Raw genomic sequence first — 22,302 nt, 5'->3', positions numbered from 1 at the left:
TTTAGGGACACTAGACAGCCCTTCAGCATTATGCTTTGGGACCACTTTAAACAGTGAAATGGCCAATAAAAAGCACAAACACGCAAAAAGCAAGGCACTAACTATACCGTGAAAAGGATACTTGTTTACAGTATGAGAAATGAGATAAGACACCAGAGCACTGCCTTGTTCAGTTCCAGCTGGAAACATGCATACAGGGTGGCTCAAATTTTTTGCTGTTCTGTTCATGTTTATATGTGATCATGAAAGCACTGTATTGATTTGGGGGTTACAAACAAAGTTCAGTGAGTAGACGAATTCATAAATATGGAAACTGGGAATCATGAGGATTGACTGTACTCCTTTGTTCCAGAGGCAGAACAAAATTCTGGAGCTTAGAGATGTGGAATGTGGGGTGGGGGTAGGGAGAGGGGTCAAGGAGATGAGAATCAAGGAGTAAAGAGTCCCTACTCTGTGCTGGTACTTCGCTGGGGCACCTCAGAAGCAAAGCAAGCCCAACTTTACATATGTGTGATTAGAGATGACCGAGTCTGAATGCCAGCTTGACATTCATGGGCTGTGTGTTCTTAGGGAAGTTACAGCACCTCTCTGAGATTCAGTGACTTCCTTACTCCTACAAAGGAGAAAGTGAAGTGAGCATCAGAAGTGAACTCAAGGACTACATGAGGTAATGTGATTGGGCAGGGAACATGGCCCCCAGTCCAGGATACATGTTTTAATAGCTCAGCAGCAATATTTTTGCTATCTTCATGACTTGGTCTCAACTTCTAAGCAGGAAGAGAGTTATAACAGAAAGCAGACCTGGCAGTAGAAAAGTCAATATAAGCACATGGGCCCTTTGCTTAATTTTTAGTACTGGTCAGACCCTGGGACAACTAGATTGAAGTCCAGTGTGTGACAGGCAGGATTTCTACACTGATGTGCCTTGCTGATGCAGAGACCTTTGGAGTCCATCTAAAAGCAATATTTAGGCCATCAATATTTAGGCAATAAACAGATTTCATGCAACTCCTATCAAAACTCCCATGGCAATTTTCAAGGAAATAGAAAAACACCACTAAAAATGTATGGAAGCTTAAAGTCCCTAAATTGCAAAAACAACCCTGAGAAAAAAAAGAAAAATGGTGGTATTACACTCCCTCACTCTCCCAAAAGCAATAGTATCAAAACAGTTTGGTATGGGAATAGACACAAGATGCGCAGACCAATGAAATAGAATCAGAAGCCCAGAAATAAACCCACACTTATATGGACAGTTAATTTATAACACAGGAGCTAAGAGCATATAATGAAGAAAGGAAAGTCTCTTCAATAAATTTGCTGGGAAAACTGGACAGCCACATGTGAAAGAATGCAACTAGACTACTACATCATGCTGTACACAAAATTAACTCACAAATGGAGTAAAGATTTGGATATAAGTTTTGAAACCATGAAACAGAAGAAAACAAAGGCAACATGGCCATAGACATTGGTCTTAGAGATGTATTTTGTGATATTGCTCAATGGCAAGGGAAACAAAGGCAAAAATAAACAAAGGGACTACATCAAACTAAAAAGCTTCTGCAAAGCAGACAACCATCAAAATGAAGACATAGGACTGAATGGGAGAAGACTTCTGCACATCATACATCGATAAGGGGTTTATATCTAAGGTATATAAGGCTCAACTCTTATGGCTCAACATCAAACTAACCTTATCAAAAAAATTGGCAGATCTGTGTAGCTAGTTCTTTACAGAAGATACGGAGATGACTAACAGGCAAATGAAAAAAAAAATGCTCATTGCTACTTGTTATTAAGGAAATGCAAATCAAGACCACAAATGAGATATCACCTCATATCAGGAAAATGGCCCAAAACAAAAAGGACTGGAAACAACAGGTATTGGTGAGGGTGTGGTGAAAAGGGAACTCTTGTGCACTGTTGATGGGAATGTAAATTGGAGGAGATATTTTGGAAAATGGTATAGAGGTTCTTCAAAAATGAAAAATAGAACTAACAATTTCACTTCTAGGTACCTATCCCAAGAAGATGAAAATACTAATTTGAAGATGTGTGCACTCCTATCTTCACTACAGCGCTACTTACAATAGCCAAGTTATGGAAGCACCCTAAGTGCCCAATGACAGATGAGTGGGTTAAGAAGATGCGGTATATATACACAAAGGAATATTAGGGAGCTATGGGGGTGGAACTGGAGGGGATCATGCTATGAAAAATAAGTCAGAAGGAGAAAGACAGGTATTGGATGGTTTTACTCCTATGTGGAACATAAACAAACTAAGTAGCTGAGCAGTCAAAATGAAAACAAATCCTTGGATTCTGACAACAGAACTGAGGTTACCAGAGGGAAGGGGTGAAGGGTGGGGACAAAAGGGTGGACTGTGGTGGGTGAAGTGTGAACGTATATTCCTAAAACATATACAATCAATGATACCTCAATAAAATAATTGACTCAAAAACAACCCCCCCCCCCAAACCCCAGACCTTTAAACCAACACCTTATAAAAATGACTAAGTGACATGAACCATTTCCCATTGCTGGCCCTTTCCTGCATCCTTACCATCAGTTCGTGGGGTAGATATTGGGTATAGATGGGGGATCAAGATGCATGGGACAGATATGTTTTACATGATGCTGGATGCTTTTAAAACAGTGAAGTTCACTTCAGTCTGTGTCTACATGGCCATGCCTTAGAGTCCTGCTTCTTATTATGTGCCCAGAGAAGGGGTCAGAATGTGGCTGAGTGGTGAGACAGGATGAGGGTCTACCAGTTCCTCGCAACACAATCCTGGGGTGTGGGGGGTGAGCAGTCTGACTTACATTTTCCGCAGGTTAGGCAACTTCTTGAAGATACCAGTGGCTTCCAGAACAGATATCTCATTGTCGTTCAGCCGCCTATATAGGAAACAAGGAGATGAGGTTGGTTAGTTGTGGCTGAGCATTTCCTTTGCTGCCCTCTATTGAGTCTCCCCACACCTCTACTCTCCCATGATTTCAGCTGAGTTGCTGCCTGGACCTCACACTCAGCCAAGGTCAACAGAACCATGGAAAATGTTGGTGTCTGTCCACTCAGTCCGGGCATCCATCAGGAAGACAGCATGTGAATGGGTAGGAAAGAACACAGAGAAGGTTTCTTCTCCTGGAGGAAGCCCTTTATTAGGGTATATGAGGTTTTTGTACTCAGCATGCACATCTTTTCATCATCCAGATAACCAGTTGCCAACAATCTATCTTCATTTTTGTTGGGCTACTAATGCTTACTTACTGAAACCCTCCAGAATGGTTTCCCATGTGCTCCCTAAGTTCCAACACTTAGGCTCCTTCCTGATCACATCCTCCTGCTGGGGTCAGCTCAGCGACTCCACTTCCAACATTCACACTCACCTAGGGGGAGCCAGGCCCAAAGGCTGTGCACTGCCAAGTCCTGCTGTGATTTGTTATGCCTGAGAGAATTATAGCACTAATGAAGACCGCTACCATTTATGCCGGACTTTTTACATGGCAGAATTCAAGATGCATTCTGGCCTTGCTTTCTCTTAATCTAACCACCCTAGAAGGCAGATAGCATCATTTCCACTACAGCTAAGAATCCGAGACTCTGCCTGAGAAGCAACCTCCTCCATGCCCGGGATAGAAGGGAATCCTGGTCTGCCAGTCCCCATGTGCAGTGCCTTAACTCCCACTGTGCTGTAACTCTTCAGCTCTTCCTCTTCTGCATAAACCAACATGTTTCTTTATTAGCACAGGGAAATGGAGACTCAGATATGTTTAATCATTTGTGTTGTCTTCTTGCTTTACTGTAATTATTTAATCTCTTTCTGGCTATAATGTAAGTTTCATAAGGGCCACTGGGGACTGTCTACTTTGCCCACTGTGGAAACTGGTGGGCCTGGCACTGAGCCTGGCCCACAGTGGAGATCCAAAAAAATGTAGGATGAACAAAGTGGAATTGTGAGTGGGATGGCCTCAGGGATGGAGAACAGCTAGGGGGAGCCCATGTTACCGGGTACATGGGGATGTATAGGGGTTCATGCCCAGGAAGTACTTACAAATCAGTGACATATTCTGGGAGGTGGCTTGGGATGCGGGCCAGCTTCTGGTTGGAGCAGTCCACAATGGTGCCCTCGCAGCGGCATTTCTCGGGGCACACAAGGTCCATGAAGCACTCACTGCTGAACCTGCTGCGGTAGTCCTCTGAGCCTGGGCGGGCCAAAGAGGTGCATCAGCATCACCCGGGTGCCCAACAGGTGGTGAGATTGTGGGCAGTGGGGTTGGGGAGACACACAGAGGGACCCATGGGGAGAAATGAAAAACTGAGGGGGGTTGAGGGACAGATACATCATTGCCTTCATGTCAGGGCCACCTGGTTGGGGTTCTCCCCACTCCCAGTCCTGCTGTTTTGTATCTGATCTCTGTCATTCATCATTTTCAGTCCTCAAGGAAATAAGGCTCAAGCTCTGTGGGCTCTGAAGATTTTGTGGGTTATGGACCTTTTGGAGAAGCTGATGGAAGTCTTAGAAGTTCTCAGAGACATGCTCCTGGGCCCATGTGCATGGAATTTGGCCTGAATTTGGGGTGGGGCCTACTTAGTCCATGGGTCCTCTAAATGTTCCTGATAATCCAAATGAAGAGTTTTTTTTTTTTTTTTACTGGAGCTTTGATGGAGACTCTGCCAGGGCTGAGAATGAGGAAGGGGGTGGGATCACAAACTCTACTGTCCTCAGGATCTAAGCAGACAGTGACACAATAAAGGGGCTCTGGCATATGGTGATCAATAATGATTGATACCTCCCTGCAAGTTGGGGATGACAATAACCAGGGCTGGGGGCTGGGTGAATTGGAGCCCACTGTCCTACTGCTTGGGAATTTGGCTCAGGGTTGCCTGATACCCTTTTAAAAAAGGATACAAAAACAAACTCAGATTTAGAGACTTTGAAGACATAACTCTTGTGAGGGTCAGCTTTGACCTCTGTCTTTGAGAGCAAGCTCTGTCTAACGATAGTAAAAGGCCAGTTCCCATGAGCCAAAAGCAGCTAAGATTTATTTTTTGGAAACTGAATTTCTCTGGAGGTCACACAGTTATGGTAGTAGGACTAACAACGGGCTATCTTGAGAGATGCCCTGGGGAGTTGATGGAACAATCAGAAATGACACTCCTGCACCTGGGCAAACCTCTGTGAGCCCACAAATCATGGGGGAAATCATGGGTAATGGGGGAAGTTTGTCTCATCCTGTCAGATGTGGAGTAGCTGACGAGGGTCGGGTCTTCACCCTTTCACCTTCAAAGTTTCATTGGTATAAAGCTACCACAAGATGTATGTATAAATAGGATACCACTGGGGGCATCAGTTGTCCCGTATGTGAGTCTTTATGGTAAAGTGTTTCAGAGAATGTGAACATCATTCGTGTGCTTAGCTGGCTGGGGCATGCCTGGGCCATGTTGTCTGTGCTGGGAATGAATATGGTGTTAGCAGTTCCCAGGTTTTAGCAGTAGAAAGTGTGGGCTTGTCCAAGCTTTGCCTAGTGCTAGACTAAGTCTCTCCACATGTAAAACATGGATCAAACACAGCAGATCCTTGAATAATGTTGTTTCACTATAATCTGGATGAGGGAAAAAATCCCAGGTGATGTTGAATGAAACGACGTTATTTGAGGACTTGCTATATGTTGCTTCCCTTAAAGCCACAGTTTCCAGGAACCTATGGATCGGGTGAGGACTTACTGCCATTGCCCCATTTCAATAGAGTTGTTATAATGATTAGAGGAAGATTAAGGTGGCAGAAAGTCTCTGGGGAAGGGTTGAGAGTTGTAGAGATGTTTGTGACTGAGTGTGTGTGTGTGTGTGTGTGTGTGTGTTTTAAAGAACCTAATGGGACATCTGGCATACCTGATGCCACTAAAACATCACTGCAGCTAGTAATAATGGTATTTACTGAGCATAGGCCATGAACCAGGCCCTATTCTTTGAACATGAAATGGGTGATGCCATTTAATCTTTGTGACACATTGATGTTATGAGAAGTCCATTTTATAGATGAGGAAAATAAGGCTCAGAGGTATTCCATTATTGGCAGAGGAATAAATCCAGGCAGATTGCTGCTGGGGTCCATGTGACTCATACTATGCATAAAGACTATCCACATCCTTCTAGGAATGGTAATAAAAGTCCAAGTTGGTGGAGGTGGGCTGGATGACATTTTCTCACGGTGTGCAATGTTGAGGCAGAAAACAGGTATTTTCTGTCTTGTTGGTTCCTTACCGCTCACATTTTCTCCCTGTGGCAGTTCCCATGAATTTGGTGGGTCACTGACTCTGAAGTAACACCTGAACCTGTCTCCTTTCTTCTTCTGCTCCTTCCTCAGTCCGCTCTTTTATCTACTCCACCACCTTCCATCAGGAGGTGTCTACAAGCAAAATCTGTGCGCACATCCCCAGTCACTGTGGTGGCTTCCCGGTCCAATGCATTATGCAAATCTTTTGCCATTGGCTTGTCAGCATCTGTCCACCCCACTGAATAACTCTGACCTCGGCCATTCTTCCTCACACACATTGATCTGTTGAATTCTGGGCAAATTTCACTTGCAAACCCTGCTAAATACTAGCCTCTGTTGTTTCCTACCAGTGGGTCCACACAGCGACAGCGTGAAGGGGCAGGTCAAACACATACAGATCTATTTTCCTGCAGAAGATACCTACAATGGGATTCCTGCAAAGCAGAGAAGCCTCTAGTGCCAATCACAGGCAAGCCAGGAGGGAGCACTGGTTGCTCTTCCACATGATGAGCCTGAAGGCGTGCATGGGCTGGGTGGCAGCCGGGACAGCCGCCGATTAAATGCATTTTGGTTTTAATCAAGGTGAGAGCGTCTGTAGTTAGCAGGAATTGCTCTCTGTAGTATAGTTAGATTACAACTGGCAGACCTCTGCAATGGAGGCGCTGACCCATTTTAATGAAATGATTTTGCAATTAGATTCGATGGACTAATGTGTTCTTTTCCAGAATTGTTCCCCCTGCTGTTTGTGTTATTGCCCTGGTTTGTAATAATGAGGGGGTCGGAGTGTGATATTTTGTATGAGTGGGAGCCAGAAATGTTAATAACGGCGTAGGTACAAAACCGAAAGAGTTCGTTTTCCAGTCTGAGCCAGCCTGAAATGCCACCTCCATCACTTCATATTTCATTACCGAAACTACCCAGGGTTTCTCAGAGCCATTTGTTATGCCTAATGCTCATAACTACCCCAAAGTATTTTTAACTTTTCCAGAGCTTTAAAAGTCAATTTCAATCTCCAAGCATATTTGTCACTGCCAGAAATACTTAGTAGGAGAGGAGTAACTGAAATAGGCTGCAGCATCTTCTCTTGGGGGTGAGTTCAGATGGGAGAAAGATCTCAGAGGAATTGAAGAAGGGCCATAAAACTAAACCCCGGCTGAAATGGCTCTTAGGAGAACTGATGTCATCTGGCATGTCGCCTGCTTCTGCCCCTGATGCCCTCCTCCCCTTTCGCAGGCAGCTCAGAACAACGACACTGGGTACATGATCACAGAGAAGCTTTAATAGTCCGGGGGTGGAAGTCCACAGCAATGTGATTTTATGATGGATCCCTGCCCTGCAGTCACTTCCTGGGGAGGGAATGGACAGTTGAGGGGTGGGAGCAGGCAGGGAGTCGGAGCTCCCATTCTTTGGGTGGACTTGGTGGCAGAGACCAGCCCCGGGTCCAGGATGGCTGCTTCTGTCATGAGCAGTCACCTCCTGTGTCATCCTTTGGGCAACCAGTTTGTCCAGTGGCAGTCACAGGTTCATGGTTATCTTGTGACCACAGACCTGTCAGTATGCATATCCAGAGTTCTCCTCTTCTACCTCCATGTCCCTAAGATGGGAGGGATGAAAGGGCGAAAGGAGCAGAAAGCGAATTAGGGGCCTTGGGTGGCCTCCTGGGGTTCATCAGCTTTGAAGGAGAGTTACATGGACAAGCAGGGGTCATAAGTAATGAATGGAAGAAATCAAGAGAACACTGCCAGGCACATAATTATCCACTCTTGGGCAAAGGCTGGAGGGCCAGATATCGGTGGCTGGAAAGCATCAACTCTTTTATCAAGAACTTGGTATTTAGTTGGATGGACAGCTGTCCTTATCAGAATCAGTCACCAATACAGCCATCTGCCTGGAAGCAGAGGGAAATGCCTTGGTCTGGAGGAAATGCCATGGCCTGGTCCCAAGTTAGCTGCTGCAGGACCAGGGGACCAGTATGGCCCCTATCAGAGGCTTTGCCCCTGGCATGGTGGGGCAATGTCGAGGACCTTAGAATGACCCCTCTATTCAGAGGGAAAGAGGATTTCTCCAGACTTGAGGTCCTGTTGTACCACATGGATCTTGGTATTTTCCTGCTGAGAGATTTTCTACCTTCCTCAAATTATTTTTTTTTTAATGAACAGAAGTAAGTTGAAAAGAGAGTGAAAAAAAAGTTTCAGTTCTCTAGCAATTCGGTCAAGGTCTTTTTGAGTTAATTCAAGGCCATGGGACAGTTCACAGTTAGGAAGGCTAAGTATCATGGTCAGAAGAGGCAGCCATTCTGGACTCAGAGGACACTGGGCAAGTGAGCTAATTTCTTGGCGCCTCAATGACCACATTGGTAAGGTTAGAGGGTTGCTGTGAAAATTAAACAAGGGGATGATGTAAAGCCGTTGTACTCCTGCCATATTGTGACGTTCCAATACGTTAACACAACTCAGGTTGGTAAGCAGGACTTGCTGGACACACCAAGAATAATACAATGAACAGGATGCACTAAGAATGAAATCTCTGGGTGGAGGGCCTGGAGCCCAGTTCCTGGGCTTACACCAGGACTTGGTTCCCACCGGGGTTCTCTCTCGGGACAGGATGCAGAGTAAAGGGCAGAACCAACAACACAAGCTGGTTACACTGTGTCTAGGATTTATCAAGAAACGAGCCAAGTGGAGATATCAGGAGCCCCCTATTTATGGTCGGAGACAGCAGGTTTCTACACAGTCCCCATGAGGCTCTGAGTTAGCACCATGGGAGGAGGCCAGGACTTCGGCCTCCGTGTTAACTGTTCTGGGAAGGTCCAGGAAACCGAAGGGACTTCACACTGCAACAGGGACCAGGGTCAGAGGTCTCATGAGGGCTGTAGTCAGTTACAAAGGAGACTCAGATTAAATCCAAAGTGTCAGACTCAAGCAGGCTGGATCCATTCTCATGCCCACATTCATTCCAAATGCTTCCAATAAGGTGGCAGCTGGGGAGGGGGGTGGGTCACAGCAGTTTGATCTTTGGGTTAGCTACCACTGGGAAGGCGATATGGGCTGGGACTCTTCCAGGAACCAACGGGGCAGGCATCCAGACTAGCTGTAAGGGATTGTGGCTGCTTTGGGTAGGAGAAGAGGATCTTGGGACACAGATTTTTAGCTTGCCCCCAATGTGCTCCTCCATACCTATTTCAGTCTGAATCTGCTACCTGGAGGTGGAGGCGCTCTATGAATCTTTGGATACTCCCCCACGCCCCCACCCTTTTCAAGGCTAGACCGGGAGAGGTGGGTCTGGCAGGTAGGTGGTGGGCCGAGGTGGTCCAGAGCAGAGAAGAGGTGTCCAGCGGCGGCGTTGGCGGCGGCAGGCCATGCTGCAGGAGAGCGCGGTGCTTTCCGCGGTGCTTGACAGAACCATGTTCCGTTTCCATCGTTCCACCACATGGTTAGATCAAGCACAAAGGAAAGCCCCGCGGCGACCGGTCAGAGTCAAGGTCAGGAAGCAGCGTCAGAGAGAGGACAGGAGCGCTCAGAGGAAGCAGCGTGGAGAAGCGGAAGCCGGAGCAGGCCCCCACTAGGCGTGATTAGTACCAGGAGCAGGGGTCCACAGGAGCACTTCCGAAGACAGGAGGTTCTCCCCCACCCGCACCTGCCCCGGGGAGACACAGGAGGAAGGGGAAGAATAGGTAGGGCTCTATTGGATACCCCTACTGAGGAGTCTCCGGCAGAACGGATCCTTCCCAAGGGAATTACAACCCCAGATGTCTGCAGTCATATCACAGGCCTGAGCTGAACCTCTAAACGCCACTCGATCACTCCCAGGGATGTGAAGAGACACCACACTTAGCAGAAGGATCCTCCGCACCCTCTACAATCTGGGGACCATCCCACCAGGAGGGTGCTTCCGGCAGTCTACTCCCCTAGTCCCTTCAAGAGACAGTCCACAATTCCCAGTGGTCTGGCAATACCACAATGTTCTTTACAAACTCTGGCTGACAGATGTTCATCCCAGATCCTTCAAGGTGTAAGAGAGGAGGGTTGTGAAGGGAAAATACATGTTCTTAGCTGGAGGAAAGAGGCAAGCTGGTGGGGCTCAGGTTTGGGACTGAGTAACCCACATTCCGGTGGTCTGAGAACAATATTTATAGAGGGGTGACTGTTCCGCTGGCCATGAGGCACCTCTTTCGACTAAGAGAAGGAACAAAAGGGGGAAGGGTCCTTCTTGCTCTCCTCTTTGCCAGTGAATTGTGGGCAATTGTCCACCAACCACCAACCAGCTGTCCTGGATGCCCAGGGCCCAGGTGAGGTTGCCCAGTCTTTCTGGCCCTATCTGCCAGAATAGGGGTGGTTTTCATGCATCTGCTAAGTTGGGACTCCTTCCCCTTGACACTGGACTGGGGATGTGTGCATTGTGAAGAGACAATGAGCCAGGATCCAACTGTACCATGCCCTGTGATAGGAGGGACATGGGCACTGATCCTCAAGGTGTTTTGGGTATAAAAGGGTCTCAGCATCTCGACAGTGCACAGGTCATCTGCAATGTCTGACCCTGAGTAAAGGTCACTCCACAGCTCTGGGTCTGGCCTCTTTTCTTCCTAAGTTCTCCCAGTTGAGTTAGCAACTGGCATCTAGACTCGACACTTCTCTTACTCCTCAGAGTGGCAGGGCTCTGTAAAGACTGGTTTTGGGATTTCCTATTGAAGTTTGATCAAGGCTTCAGTACCAGAGTAGGGAAAATCCAAGCTTTTCAAGTTCCTGCCCCCAAGCCTGAAAATATCATTCTCTTTCTCTTTGGTTTCCCTCAACAGAAAGAAATGGAGGTAAATGTAGAGAAAGTGATCAAGAATCTTCATGTCAGAAGTCCTGGATGCCAGATGTGGCCCTGAAAATAATTCTCTATAACTTTGGACAAGACTTTTCTGCTGTGGGCCTTGCTTTCTTCATCTCTGGCATAGGCTGGTGACCTCTGTGGTCTCTATAATGTCCCGGGAGGCGTCTTGCTGTCTGCCACTGGGGACACATTTTGTCAGTGGCCGCCATTCTTGTGCCAGGGGGCCCTTCTTGCTGATCAGTCTCCACACAAAGCCAGGAAGGGTAATGGGAGACAGGAAGCATCTTCCAACAGCCAGGTGTTCCCTTGGACCTGGGCCTAGGATCCCTGGCTGCCAGACACTGCCTTTCCAGGGGGACTTAATCTGATGGCCAGAAGAGCCTGATGGCAGCATCCACCTCTAAGCTGATCTTGCTGCCTAGGGTGGCAGATGCAGCTGATAGAGGCAGACACAGGGCAGCTGGGAAGCCAGACACCCCGCCTAAGGAGGGGCTTTATGTGTTTCAGGAGCAGCCCTCAAATTGGCTCCTAATTACATCAGCTGTCTTTTCAATGGGGTGCTTTTAGGGGAAAGTAAAACACAGAGTTATTATCTGTCAAATCCAGTACATGTCACCTGCCCCTCCTTATTTCTTCTGGAGCTTCCTGGAAACAGAGCTTTAGACCTATGACTTCTGTAACCCCCTAGGCCAAGGCAGGACTGCGCTCCAGTGTCTCTCCAAGTCAAGGCTTGCAGAGCTCAGCCAGGCCGCTCTCTGCCTCTCTTATCCCTTTGCAGCTTCACAAAATAAAAGTGTTTTCGATGCTTTGTCAGGGCCTTCACACACTACATTTCTCTACTTTTATAGGAACAATCTTTCTAAGTAATACTGATTTAAAGAAAAAATGAGTTTAGATGGGATCAATCCAAGAATCCTGCCCCTTCATCCCACTTGTTACTTTTTTCATTTCCAGTTACTCCTATCCCATATAGGAAAAGCAGCCAGGCTCTCTCCAATGCAAAGGTAGAATTAGACATAGAATTCATCTCTGCATTTCCTAGGTCATCTCTAAATCCCCCATTTAGCTCTGTCTGGATCCCCAACCCCCAATCTGCCACCCCCATTCCCTGACTATAGACATTCCCAGGCAACTGTTAGGACCTTTAATCTGGGGGATGTAGGTCCCAGGGCCTGGGCTGATTCCTCTCCTGCCCTTTCACTCAGGCCTTGGCCACAAGCTGGGGCAGACATCATGCCAGCACCCACACAAAATGAGGGGTTGATGCTGGCAGATGGTACCCTGCATTCCCCCTGCCTCTTATCGGCCCCTCTTCTTGGACACAATTGCTTGGCAGAGATCATTAACTTAATCCTTGCCAGAGAGAGGCAGCGGAGGGAATAAGAAGTGTACCTCAGGAGGAAAGGTACCTCGGGAAAGGCTGTTTGCACCTCAGGTGACACCTGAGAGGGAGGGAGGGAGTTTTCTTCCCAGAGATGCTGCCAGCCCAGGAAGAACTTAAGGAAGGAATTCGAGGTGGGAGGGGGCAAGGCAAGGGCATGAGATTGGGAAAGGATATCGTTTAGGGAGGTGGCCCTCTCTCCCAGGTGCTCCTTTTCTTCCAGATGCCACCAGATCTCAGGCCTCGCCCTGCCTCCATCATGCACTGGCTGTGACCTTGGGGTGTCCCTTCACCCCTGAGCCCTTGGCTCCATGTGCTACAGAACGGACCACTTCTGCCAATTTCAGAGACCTTCTGGATGAACCAAATCCTACAAGAAGCTAGCATATTGCTCATCCTAAGTGAGACAGCGCCTGGAAATTGACATCATGATTCCAGGGAAGACAGACTGGGACCAACATCTCATATGGTCACACACCCCAGTAGTATCTCCAAGCCCTCTCAACGTATTTGCTTCTGTTGAAAAGAATAAGGTGGCTAAAGTTCATCATTCTAGAGAAAGGAACTAAGGAGTTTGACTTAGAAGACAAGAATGACTTGAAAGACTCAGAAGGCCGCCTGCTGGTCTCTCCCAGCACCAGTGTTGACATTCTCCCCACGAAAATTCACTTATGCAAGATGCTTTCGGTTGGGGGAGGGGTAAGAAGGGCTCTTGCTGATCACAGACAGTGAGGGTCCGTTCAGTACTTTCACCTATCCATTACTCAGCATTGGGAGGACAACACAGGTAGGTGAACATTTCCAGCAGCAAATGACACAAATGATAGTCATTTTTAACAGCCTGCCCATCTGGCTTTGTGTCAAGGACAGCTCCTGCTCTTTCCAAGATGAGCTGAGAAGTTTCCTGCCTTTCACCTCCAGGTTCTTTACTAGATGTGGTAGAAAGGGGGGAAATTTCTGGAGAGAGCATGGGAACTAGAGTGCAAGGCTCAGCTTTCTTCCCAAGCACAGCTCTTTGCTACTGCTGCCATTGCCTGAGGCACATATCCGGGCTGGGAAGGAGGCAGGCAAAAATGTGTGTGAAACCTGTACAACACTGTGGTCGAAGGGCTGTACCAAGGGTGGAATTAGAGGTGATGAGGGGCCCCCCCAGACAACAGGCATTCTGGCCTAGGGTATATTTATTTTTCTATCTGCCACTTTGGACACTAAAAAATACAGATGCAGGTTGTAAAGGGCACAGGTATAAAGGTGGCCCCAACCTCAGGCTTCTGCCTAGCCCTGGGGTTAGGCTGTTGTCTGGATTCTGTTTCTCCTGAAAACAGCTTCCCTGTCCCCCTGCTGTCCATGCTTTTAGAGTGTGTTTGTGTGTGTGTGTTTTATTTTAAATCCATAAGATAATTGGTTTTCTGTAGGGCTAACTGAATTTCCCCAATTTAATTTGCAAAGATGCTCCCCAGGAGCCATTACAGCGCTTGCTGTCCTCCAGATTGGATTACTGGCCTCTCTGGGGCTGCTGTACTCGAGTCAGAAAGTGGGGCCCAGCCCCATAACCTGATTACCTGAGCAGCGGAACTTCTTGCTCTTGATCTGGCTGATGCGCTTGTTGGCCAGACGGCGCGGGCTGCTGCAGCGGGCCCCACTGGTCTCGATGGGGTTGTCCTGGAGGTAGTCGGCCAGCCACTTCAAGTGACAGTCACACACAAATGGGTTTTGGGCCAAGTGGCTGCGAGAGGGATGGAAGTGAATCAGGAGTGATCCGTGATGCTGTGCCCCACCATTGCCCACGTGGTGCGGGACCCTCCACAGCATGGTGGCTGCTTTGAGACAGGACTCAGAGAGGGGGCCTGAGGCTTGCTGTCTGCAGAAGACAGTCATGCGAGCATGTGGTCTGGGGAACCAGGTTCACAGCTCTCTGTACTTGGGGTGGGACACCCACCACCTTCCCCCCTGCACCCTAGAAGCTCAATCATGCCAATCCTGATGGCCAAAGAAGCTGCACTCTAAGAGGTTACACTTAGAGCAGGCTGCATCTTATTCCTTCAAGCTCGGTAACACCAGGCATAAAGCAGCTGGCACGGCGACTGGCACCTGGTGAGCATACCATATATAGCAGTGCTGCTGTTGTCAGTGTGTTCCTCCTCGCAAGAGCAGCACTGTGGTTCTTGCTCCCCCGGCTCAGTAAATAACTGCATAGCACTGTGCACGGTGCATGGCATGGAGTTGGGGTGCATGCGCAGCAGATGCATTTCCTTTTTATTAGCTCCTGTCTCTGTCTACGGGCACTAAGTGCCAAATGACTCAGGGGGTCTCCAGAAACCTTCAGGCTCATGGTCAGGCTTGGGTTGGGGTCTGGCACCATCAAACATCTGAGTTGTGATTTGTATTCAAGTGTCATCTGTGTTAGTGAAAAATTTATGAATATCTGCAGAGTTTGGGAGTGAGGAAATGCTCCCCAGAAAGGGAGGTGAATGTTCCCAGAGCACTCCTATCAGAGGCTTGCTTTTGTTGGGTGGCCGGTTGTGAGGGTGGGCAGGGATGGCTCATAAACAGACAATCCTGCGCAGATTATAGTGGCCACAGAGGTTAAGAGAGCAGCTCAGGAGCAACTCTGCTTGGATTCAAATTCTTTTTCTTCCCAGCTGTGCAACCTTGATTGGTTTATGTAACCTGTCTGTGCCTTGGTTTCTCCATCTCGAAATGGGGGATAATAATATCATTTATCTCATAGGTTTGTCTGAGGCGTAAAAGTTTGAATTCGGGGAAAGTATTGGGTGTGGCATCAAGCATGGTCTATGCATTAGCCTGGGGAAGCTGGCACTAATATTGTACTTCCACTATCAGTGCAGGCTCTAGAAAGCCCCTCTGTGTATTCTCACTGTGCCTTCATTTTGGGTGTTTTCTGGGGATGCATGTTTGGGATCACTGCCACCTGGGCATGAGCTGGCACCTGGGGCGGTATACTCACAGTGTCTGGATGGCCTGCAGAGGGGCAAAGAGTCCCTTGCTGATGGTCTGCAGCTTGTTGTCATACAGGGAGAGCAGATTGAGGTTCTGCAGATCCTGAAACGTGTTTACTCGCAGACAGTTGATCTTGTTGGCATTGAGGAGGCTGCAAGCAGAAGAGAGCCAGTACTCACTAATCCTGTCATTGCCTGTGGAGCAAAGGCTGTGCCTGCAGGCATAGACTAAGGGCTCAGTGCTCTCCCTGATGCCCTGTGCTGCTGAGCAGAGAGAGTGAAGTGAGTGATCTTGGCCAACGGGACTCTGAACATGTCTGGGCACTGGCACACCTGGTCTCCAGAGCTTTTACTTGGAGCCTACCCTGGCATCTGTGCCCTTGGAGGAGCACTGGAAATGGTGTCTCAGGAACTCACATTTTGCTTTAGGATGCAAAGCTTCTAGACATAGAAAAGAAATCATATGGCACAATTGTTTTAAAGCTTTAGTTGACTAAGTTTGATTCAGAAAACTCCCTAGAGTGATTTTGGAGTGCTTAGTGCACTGGAAATCTGATGAAAGTGATAGGGCATCCTCCCAGAAAAAGTACATCTATGGTTAAGTGTATGTGTGCTCTTCTGCATGCTCTCACTTGTCCTCTTCCCACCCCCCCCACACACATACACACACATGGAGCCCCATGTGATCGGACCTCTGCCCCTCTCCCCAGCCTTACTATACCCCACTCACTACCTGCTACTCCACCTGCCACTGTGGTTTAGCTCTTCAGTCACTTCATGTGTCCTTCAGACATACTCTAGCTCCTCTCATAAGATGGTCCTTCTCATCCCCTGCTTATCAGCTCAGTCACCTCCGCAGAGAGGCCTTCTCTGACCACCTCATAGAGTAAGCCCCCCAGACCCCACTACTGTCCCACAGCCCGTTTATTTCTGTCATAGCACTCCTCTTGAGTTGTGATGACAGAATATGTGCTTTCTTGCTTTCCATTTGTCCCCTCCCGAGACTGCCAGTCTTCTGATGGCATACTATCTGATGACGTCTATTTGATCCCTCTCCTTTATTCTTAGTGCTTAGCACAGCATGTGCCAAGGAATACACCCACTCTATATGCAACTTCATGGTACAGATTCCTCCTGGGTGGCACCAGACACCCCCCAGGGCCAACTTCTTATCCACAGGGACCCTGTGGTTTTAGCCCTTCAGCCCCTTCCCTTCTGTACTCCCAAATAAAGCACCGTGATCTAGGGTCTTTGTAATGGGCTGGCTGGCTCTGGAGTCCTTCACAACAGACCCTAGGATGGTTCTTCAGTGGGAATAGTGAAGATGCCCACAGGCACACTATCACCAGTGCCACCTCTCTCTTGCTGCCAGCCTCATCCTCCTGGAGGGTCCCTGTGCCTCCCACATGCAGGCAGCAGCTGCAGCAGTGACAAGTGGAAGAACTGTTCAATCTGGCTAATAATAGGCACAGTCCCAAGGGCTCACACAGATGTCCTCCTGCCACACCGTACTGGAATATCTTCATATTTTTCAAAGTGCCTTCCCAACATCCCATTATTCTCACAATAACCTGGGCAGAACCAGCCTCACAAGTCACAGGTGAGGAAACTGAGGCTGAGAGTTTGCTGGGCTTGCTCAGGGTCATGTCTTTTCCAGAAGGAATGCTGGAAGTAGGAGAAAAAGATATTTGGTGGGTCCAGCTTATTTTTTTTTAATAAGTTTTCTGCCCTCCACCCTCATCTATCTATCCCCTTTGCAAGCATTTTCTCCAATAATTGCCTAACTTTGTATATTTAATTTTAGTCAAAGTTACTCCATTATGGGGACATTTCAAGGAGCATGTATGGAGCAGAGGGACAGGGGGAAAAGCTAGAGGACCCACAAGGGCCAAGCACCTAAGGGTCAGGAATGAAGTGACCCTTGACACACACATACTTTTTTTTTTTGGTTTAAAAAGAAAAAAAAAGTATGTGATAAATGATTTGTTTCAAACCTTGATGTTTAGAGCCTTCTGAGAGTATCAGTCACTAGGAAATATTCAGTTATTCAGTAAAGAGACCATTTCAGAGGTACAATCTAATGGCCCATGATAGATGCTTCCAAGGCCACATTTTGCAATACCTGGCATGCAAATATATTCATTTAGCCTTCCAGAGTTTTAAAAATTTAGAAATTTCACACACACACACACACACACACACACACACACATACATTCTCACACACCCAGATTTTTGTTTTCTCTAGGGAAAATTTTTTAAAAGCTCAAGGGGTCATGAAATGGCTGACCCCCTTAGATAGGACATATTTTCCTATTTTTGCCACACTCCTCACTACTTCCCATTGTTTGCTCTTCATTCATTCATTCATTCATTCATTCATTCTACCTACTTTATCTGAGTAACCAGTTATATTTGAGAGCTCAGTGCCGATCAATGAGTCTAATTTAAGTCCTTGGTTCTGGGGAAAGCTAGAAGTTGGATAAGAAAGATGGCTCTGGGAAGAGGTATGGCTACTTGGGCCTACCTTGAAAGAGTTATCCAAACTGAATGCTGCTCTGGCAATGCTCCTTACCCATCAGTCCTATCAAAGCTTCTTTTCTGAGCTAGATGCTTTCCTGTTTGCTCTTGCTCCTAGCTGTGTATGTGGAACGTTATCACAAAGATGTAAGGCATCAAAACAACCCAGACTGGCAGGAGGACCAGGCAAAGACAGCACGAGGTCCAGGGCTCAGGAAGAAGGAGCAAGAAGAAACACAAAGGGCACAGCCTCCTGCTCACTCATTCCTTCCTGGAAGGCTTGGCTCCGAAGGCCAGATGGAGGTGCAGGGAGAGATAAAATTAAGCTGCTTATACAGATTTAGATGGCTGGGACAGCCTCACTGATCCCCAGTACCAGCAAGATCTAACAGCTAAATCTTTTGTCCACTCTCCTTTGTGAGGAAGGGTGGCATCTACTCAGCTTAGTCTGCCTTCCATGAAAAGATCTCTGAACTGTCTGGTATATGGATAAGAATTGGAAGGGAATTAAAAAAGAAAACACCCTGTGATGGAAAAATAGAGAGTAAGCAACTATTTGAAATGGGGTTCAGCAGTTCTGTAAGAAGTTTGCAACACAGGCTTTGTCCCTCTTTCCCTGGAGGTCTGCTTCACCCTTTCGTCCATCAAGGTTGCTCTATGGCTCATCTTGCAGTGGTTTAACTGCTGAGTGCAATGAGGATGATAATGCAGCATCACCTCTAGAGACCACAGCTCAGTGTGCAGCCTTCTGCCAAGCACTTTCCATGCTCATTTTTTCTTTCATCCTTATACCAGCACTAAGATTGTCCTCATTCTGTCGATGAGAATACTGAGGGTCAGAGTGGTGATGGACTTGACCAAGGTCACCCAGCAGTAAGTGAGGCTCCAATCTGGCTGACTTCAAAGCTCATCTCTCATCCATTACATAAAATCTGCATTCTCTTTTCCCAGCCTAGTGGAAGGTGTCCTCTGTTTCTGGGGAGGGACTACTTAACTCTGGAATACTCCTAGATGTGCTTCAGGAAGACAGAGGTGTGGTTAGGTCATGTAAAGGTAACAGGAGTCCTGCCGATACTTGGGAAGGAACTGGCACCAGATAGAATCCTCTTAAGGATGTTCACCCAACTGCCATTGGCATGAAAGGGCAGAATCTTTGCCAAGAAGCTTACACCTGTGCAAGGGGCTGCAGCTTTCAGGGGTCATTGACTAAATGCTGATCTGGGGGCTGGAATGCTGCATTCTATGCTCTGCTCATCTTGAATTCTCACTCTATGCTGGGCAGACCAGGGGTTAGTGATGAAGCAGAGACAGCAGCAGCATATGGAAGATGGAAACTCTGCCTTACCTCACCTAAGAGGCCGCCAGGTATGCCAACTCAAAACTTGGATGCCCCAGCTAGATCTTAGTTTGACCTGTGGTTGGATCCAGTGGGTCAAGGGATTTGGGGGGTGTAATGTTCATAATGATCTTCCCAGAAGCAGATCCAATCATCTTTTGGGGCCACATGCTCCCAAGACCTATTTACCAAAGGAACCTCAGAGGTCATATAAACAAAAGAGAGGGAGAGGTTGAGATTACCGGGTCAGGTGAACAGCAGTAGCCATATGACTGAACAGAAAATAAGCTGGGCCTTCCTAACAGATGATATGCTAGGTCAGAAATAACAGGTAGCAATCTAAGTCATACTTGACAGGTAATTTGCAAGGTCATACCCAACAGGCAATAAGCATTATATAGGACCAGGTACTTGCCAAACACCTTGCAAACATTAACTCACTGGATCTCCCCCAAAGCTCTACAAAGTAAGCAACTGTTCTCTCCATCTGACAGATGACACCTCTGGAACTCAGAAAGCTTAAGTATCTTTGGCCAAAGTTGTACAATTAAGTAGTAGGTGGAGCTTTGGATCTATCTGAATCTAAAGACTTCACTCCTGATCATGCTGCCCTGGTGCCCAGCTTTGCTCTTGCTAAGGGATGCAGGAAGTACCTAATGTTTAGGGGAGGCGGTGGGAGGATGCTCAGTAGCCACTCCACTTGACTTAGTGATGATTCCACAAGAACACACAACAAAAAGAGCTGGGCTCTCTTCAGAGGGAATTAAGGAGGATAGTACAAACCCAAGAGGGAGTACATGCACATCACCTTCTAAATTTATTTCCAAGTGTTAGCTCTGTGAGGCGCTTTGCCCCCACTCTGCTCCGATCACTCTTGGCTTCCACATATGTTCCACGTCAAGAAGTATTAGCACTCAGCCCATTCACTAACATAATGCATAATGCTGCTGCTGAGAGAGAATCCTTTCCAGAAGCTGTTGACTTTAGGAAGAGCAAGGCAGGAAACAGCCATGGAGAGCTACCAAGCTGAAGCTTGAGGGGAGAAATGAAGCCCTGAAGTCTGGGCTAAGAATGGCTCTTGTGACCAGAGTCCTTCTGCTAAAGGACCGGGTCTGGACAGAAAGGTCCCAGGTGCTCTCATGACTTGTAGCAACTTGTAGTTTCAGTGTGTCAGGGTCCAGGGAATATGGGGAGGGGGACTGTGAGAAAGCAAGGAAGCATCCAGTCTCCCTAAAGTGGGACATGGGCAGAAGACTAGGGAGGCCCTGCCCTCACCCACATCTCCTCCCTAGTACAGATTCCCCGGGTGCTCACAGGGTTTTGCTGTGAGCCTCGGAAAATACAAACATCTGGAATCAGGGTGAATGATAAATTGCATTAAAATCACCTTGGTAACTCCAGCAGTTCACATGTTGATTCAGTGGACCAGAGCTATCATTCTGGGTGTATTTATATTCTCCACACCTGCCCCTGGCTCTGCAGAAGACTGGGTTATGTTTCTCCTCATTACTCTTTGGGGTTTGTGTGGAAACACCAAAAGCAGACTCTAAACTTGAGCACAAGGCCTTCCCAGAAAACATGTACCAAGAAAGAGTATCGTGATCCTTTCCTGAAAAGTAAGCGAGGTGCTTCCAGAAAAGATGGACTAGGAATGGGCTGAGGATCCTGCTAAGGGGGGGTGCCTCATGGAACATCCTCTCTGAAAGCAGGCTGTCAGGGTCAGTTTCTGCTTCATAAACATACAGATGCAGACACACTGGAGGGAAAGATGGTACCAACAGCAGCTGGGCATGGCCTTGTCTCAGCCTTCTCCAATAGAATGATTTTTAAAGAAAGAGTTATAAAGACTTTAGCTATTTGAAAAAAAAAAAAAGTACTCTCTGTGTCCCTGGAAATATTTGCCACCGTTAGGCAGTGACAAACTATTAGTGAGGACACCAATTAGGGGAGCTTTTCTGGACCCCTGATTAAGCTGCAGGATATAATCAAACCTCCCTCATTAATATGTCTTCCCTTTTAAAAATTTCTCTATAATTAACCCTCTGCCATCCTGAATTTCTTTATCCATTAATTGTCATAGAGACCATTCTCTTCCCTGAGAATAAGCATTATGCTCTCTTCTTTCCCCTGTGACATGCAGGAGATTTATTTTGACCTTTGCAAACCTCAGACTGGACATTGGGAGGAATCTGGTGATGTCTGGGGCGAGTAGGTCAAGGCTATGTGACCCTCTGTGGAATCTTCTTTGTGATTTTAAATGGGGGGCCTGGGCCACAATGGCCAAACACTTACAAGAAGGAACAGAAAGAGTCCCAAGTAGGGGCAGAGCTGACTCCTCCCTTTTCTCCTAGTAAAGACTGCACCTCTGGTCAGGGCTGTGGTTGTCATGGTGATTCAAATGCAAATGTAGCAATCCTATCAGTTGGGTGTCTGAAAATCAGGACTTCCTTCACCTCCACTGACAAAGGCAAGCCCTACACACAGGCAAGCAACTGGGCTTTCCTTGAGCAGTTGTGAGGAAACTGAGATTCTGAGAACCCAGACTGGGAGTCACCATCGAGATAAGGGGATCAAGCAGTTGTGACCTGGCCTGCCCCTCCCCTCCCCAACAGCTATTAGGGTGGCTCTTCACCTGTCTGATTGCTCCCTGGTTACTAATTAGTCCTTTAGAAAGATGCACCATTATTCAATGACCAAGCATGAAATGACTCCAGAATTTAAATTTCCCCAAGAGCTGCCTAAGGAAGTTCTAGGTACGTGAGAGAGGGAGACACTTCTCCCTCAAGACTGCATACAGGTGGGGATGTAAATGCATGCAGCCCCTATGGAACATAGTATTGCGAGTCTTTACAAATCTGAAAGTGGAAATACCATATGATCCAGCAATACCTCTCCAAAGTATTTAACCAAAGAATATGAAAACACTGATTCAGAAAGATTTATGCAGTCCTATTTTCACAGCAGCAGTACTGACAATAGCCAAGTCATGGACTCAACTTAAATGGCCAT

General features: G+C 47.3%; 1 protein-coding gene across 2 annotated transcripts in view; it reads right to left on the bottom strand.

Annotated features, from left to right (window-relative positions):
- Positions 1-22,302, bottom strand: part of SLIT3 (slit guidance ligand 3) — a gene marked incomplete at its 5' end in the record, with an annotated part of 602,061 nt that overhangs the window by 82,301 nt on the left and 497,458 nt on the right. For both annotated transcript variants that reach the window (XM_084244368.1, XM_084244367.1), the window contains 4 exons: positions 2,828-2,902; positions 4,057-4,207; positions 14,041-14,204; positions 15,447-15,590. In XM_084244368.1, the coding sequence (XP_084100494.1) occupies positions 2,828-2,902; positions 4,057-4,207; positions 14,041-14,204; positions 15,447-15,590 (534 nt within the window). The remainder of the gene's footprint in view (positions 1-2,827; positions 2,903-4,056; positions 4,208-14,040; positions 14,205-15,446; positions 15,591-22,302) is intronic.

This window comes from Talpa europaea, assembly GCF_964194135.1.
Source record: "Talpa europaea genome assembly, chromosome: 9".
NCBI classification, from domain to species: Eukaryota; Metazoa; Chordata; class Mammalia; order Eulipotyphla; family Talpidae; genus Talpa; species Talpa europaea.
The sequence above is the reverse complement of the archived record's forward strand: the minus strand, read 5'-3'. Positions and strand labels throughout refer to the sequence as shown.